Source organism: Nanorana parkeri, unplaced genomic scaffold, assembly GCF_000935625.1.
Source record: "Nanorana parkeri isolate BGI_ZX_2015 unplaced genomic scaffold, ASM93562v1 scaffold795, whole genome shotgun sequence".
In the NCBI taxonomy this organism is placed as follows: Eukaryota; Metazoa; Chordata; class Amphibia; order Anura; family Dicroglossidae; genus Nanorana; species Nanorana parkeri.
In genome coordinates, this window is record NW_017307063.1 from 259,589 (window position 1) to 263,670 (window position 4,082).

Genomic DNA, 4,082 nt, shown 5'->3' on the forward strand with positions numbered 1-4,082 from the left:
AATTCATATGGGCCCATTTACCAACAGCACCACAAATAAGCCATAGTATGGTCAAGCCTTTGGGACTGTATGAATGTATACCTATCTGTGGTACACAATAAACATACGATTTAGAAATGTATAAAACACACTGCATAATTGCAGCCATCACAGTAGTTTGGGTACCCTCAATATGAATACATATGCTACAGACAAATACAATCTTTCACACATTCTATGACAGTGAAAACTGCTTGCGTGACATAATATAGATCACATGGCTTTCTCTAATAACAGCATATCAGGTAATAACTTCCTGTGAAAAAAAAAAGTGAGCAATTAGGAAGATGAACATACTGTAACATCATTTAATACATTTGAGAATTATATTCAGATTATTTTAAATCAGAAAACTGCTTCCATCTTACTCTGCAAAAGAAAAACAATGTGCAATCATTTGAGAGCTGTCTTTGAGGTTCATGAAGGGTGTACCCATAATCATAAGACCTCAGTGAAGGTCCAAAATATATCTCCTGAGTTGGAGAAGAAAGGCTGAGTAGCCCACTTAAGAATACTAAGTCAATAAAGTCTGTGGATGATCACTATGGCAAAATCTTGATCCAGTTTGGTCCAGTACTGGATAAACAGAAGTTTCAGGATTGATTGTAACTGGAGCTTTGGCTTCCGTTTGGTCCCTGTTCCCCTTCACTGCAAATGAATAAAAGCCTGTTAGTCCGTTACTGTGGAAATACAAGTATAGTTATTTTGAACTATATAAGAAGTAATTAGAAACAAGAAAAGTTGATTTTTTTTCACTCCTAATGATTCTGATACAAGGGTAACATTTCAATTATTGCAGCTCACAAATGAGGCCCACAACTCCTGCAAAAGGCAACACGTATTGATTCTAAATTGTGCTCATCAATAAAGCAAATAATATTGTGAAGCAGCTAGATTATAAATACAGGAGGGACTCATTATACAGAGCATTTCAGGGTAGACAGAGCTAGTCACACTGAGCTACGCACGTAGATCTCTATCCTAGAAGATGTTAAAAACGTAATGTCCATACCAAAATTATACACATTCTGGGTCCAGTGTGGTTGAGCTGCTAGTCAACCTGCCAGAATATTTTTGGAGTATTGGGAGAAGCTGCAGCAAGCTGTATTTAGATGATATCTCTAATAGCATTCAAATCTATGACACAGAGCTGCCAAAGGAAAACGCTAACCACTTGGCTAACACATTACCCAAAGCCACACTGGCACCTATAAACTGCCAGACAACAGATCCAGCCATGCAATATGCCAGCAATAATAACCAATACTATATACAAAGCTGAGTGGGCATTCTGATTTACCATCCAATAAAGAAAGGGAGTATATAAAAGTATTTCCGTTTTGTTTCTCGTCATGGTCAACAGGATCTTGAGGTAAACGTGTCTTCAGGATTGACACCTGAGCCCCAGTGATAAATACAGTAAACTACTGTTATTTTAAACAAAATCCCACTTACCTCTCGGAATTCTACTCATGATGGAGTTTAACCACCCAAATATTAGCAAGAAATTTGCCTATACTGTATTTACAAAAACAAAAAAAAGGACAGTGTGCAATTACTTTGGGAACAAATGGAAATTCCTTTACCTGTTAGGTGGAGGCTTTGGTTTAGGCATTTTACCAAGTATGGAAGCCATTTCCTTTCTCTCATCAAAATTCTTCCACTGCTCATACAACTTCAAGATAACTCTGATGATTTCTAAGATCTTATAAAAGAAGCAAAGATATAAGAAAACAATGCGTCATGTAACCTAAAGTACTTAGCACACTAAAGCTTGGGACAGAAAGCCCTTCATCTTCAGTTATAGGAGAAGGGCTCATCTCCAGTGAATATTTTTCTTTATCCATCTATATTTTTGATGCTCGGGCAATTGTCTGATTTAAATTAAGAAAAAGGAGCACCTTTTCCATGTCCACAGAAAGTTCTGCAAACCACTGTCGAGCATCCTTCTGCTGAACAACACAGGCCACATGTAAACAAGCTGCAAAAAAATAGAACATACAAACTATATATAGGATATTACAAACAGTACAGCAGTAAAACACCACATTATGAATATTAATCTCATCACAATAACACTAGAACCACAGTCGACCCCCGCAAAGTCACGGTTCAGAGTTTGCGGCCTCAGTCGTTCTCGGATTTCTCCTTAGAACCTAACTAATAATTGTATGCGGAAACCGCAAATATGAACCGCGTGTAGCTATCTCGAGTGTTTCGCTGAGTGTTCTCGTGTTTTTCGTTTTGTTCTTCAAGCCCTAAAATGCCGCCCAAACGCCCTGCACCTTCTAAGGCTTCTGGCAATGAACCTAAGCGCCAGAAGAAGTTTAAGACACTCCAGGAGAAAGTTGAACTACTGGATTTGCTTCGGGAACTAAAAAGTTATGCCTCAGTAGTGCGCCATTATGGCATCCACGAAAGCACCGTACGCTACATAAAAGAAGAACGAGGCAGCGATCAGGAGTACCGTATCAGTAAGTTTCTATTATATTGCCAAAAAGGTAACGACTGTAAGACATATGAATATTGTCAGGATGGAAGCTGCCTTGGCATTGTGGATACACTATAAAAAAAGGCATTTATAGGCATTTTTTTGACCACATTCAAAATTCGCGGTTTTTCACAATTCGCGGGTACTCTAGGAACGTAACTCCCGCAAATTTTTGGGGGTCGGCTGTACTTCTCTATTGATGTGCTACACACAATACCTCCATTTCAAAATTCCTCCTAAAATGACAGCCTGACATAACTTAGTGAATTTTTGTGTAAACTTAATGGACAAATGTAGCTGTATTTCTATTTTCACTCTAAACTCTTTTTTGAGAAGTTGGACCACAACATATTAGCTATTCAAAGGCAACCACGCACTAAGCACCTAGCTGTTTCAGTCATAAGTATTAGATTGAAGGCATTTTTTCCCATGATAAAGGGAAGCCAAATGAAGCTTTTTGCTGAAGCCCACATTCTTACAGCCCTCATACTAGTCCTAGGACAGAAAAGTAGAGCCAATTCAGCGAGCCTCGAACTAAAAAACAGCCTGTCAAGTTAAGAACGGATGAGTCCATCAGACATCTCTCAAACATGCATTTATCTGCTACCAGCCCACACATTGTGGAATGTATTGCTAACCAGAACAAACTGCATGTATTAGGAAATAAGCCAGATCTTTGGCAGTTCTGCATACCTAGAGCAATCATGAAGGGAGGGTACAGCAGACAGAGATCTGTGCGGTATGTGTCGTTGACTATCCTCCTGTATCAATGCAAAGAAAATCAACATGAATTACACTTAAGCTAAAAACAGTATTTTTGTATCCACTATAAAATCCTGCCAGCCCCTACTGGGCTGCTAGACAAGTTCCTACAGCCTTTTCTCCCTGGGCTCCATTGACCTGCATTAGATGTGAGGACACCATGGGGCATTCCATAGTCGAAGGATTTAGCGAGAGAGGCGACCGCTGACTGCCACGGGACCAAGAATCAGGTGAGTAAAACTGCTCTGCGTCCCCTAGGCAAAATGAGTAAACTCTTGCAAAGGTAAGTTTTGTATTTTTCCGGAGTTATTCTTTAAGTTATTCTGTCCTAAAGTGACATTTCAGTTGATGTTATATCTAGATAGGGTTGTGCTGGTGAGATCTCCCTGCTATGGCGGTTAGTCTTCTTCCTGCTCATCTTTGGGTGTCCTCGATCTTACTGTTGCATTCTCCAGAGGGAAAATAAACAAATTGTTAGGGTTGTAGCAGGTCTGCAGACCTAAGTACACATGCACAAAGGTCTAACCAGTGGAGTCGATGAGAAATACAAAAACTGTTAGATGGGTTTAAGGGTTATTAAACCCTCGCGTGTTTTTGCATATAGCTACTGCTAGCAAGCAGTAGCTACATGCAAAAACATACAAAAAAAACCTTTCATTGTCACAGGTCGGCTAGAACTGTGAGTATGAGTGAAAATCCCTCACCTCATAGTTCTCCTTTAAGAGACATCATTTAAGGTTAAGTCCTTACAGCATATTGGGAAGGGGGGGGGGGGGGAAAAAATTAAATT

General features: G+C 39.5%; 1 protein-coding gene across 1 annotated transcript in view; it reads right to left on the reverse strand.

The window, feature by feature from the left end:
* CCNC (cyclin C) overlaps positions 1-4,082 on the reverse strand; it is a 19,249-nt gene continuing 15,167 nt past the window's right edge. Inside the window, exons 9-12 of the mRNA XM_018564918.1 lie at positions 3,224-3,291; positions 1,941-2,020; positions 1,626-1,744; positions 1-687 (exon numbers count right to left, since the gene is read on the reverse strand). Of these exons, the coding sequence (XP_018420420.1) occupies positions 633-687; positions 1,626-1,744; positions 1,941-2,020; positions 3,224-3,291 (322 nt within the window). The 3' untranslated portion in view covers positions 1-632. The remainder of the gene's footprint in view (positions 688-1,625; positions 1,745-1,940; positions 2,021-3,223; positions 3,292-4,082) is intronic.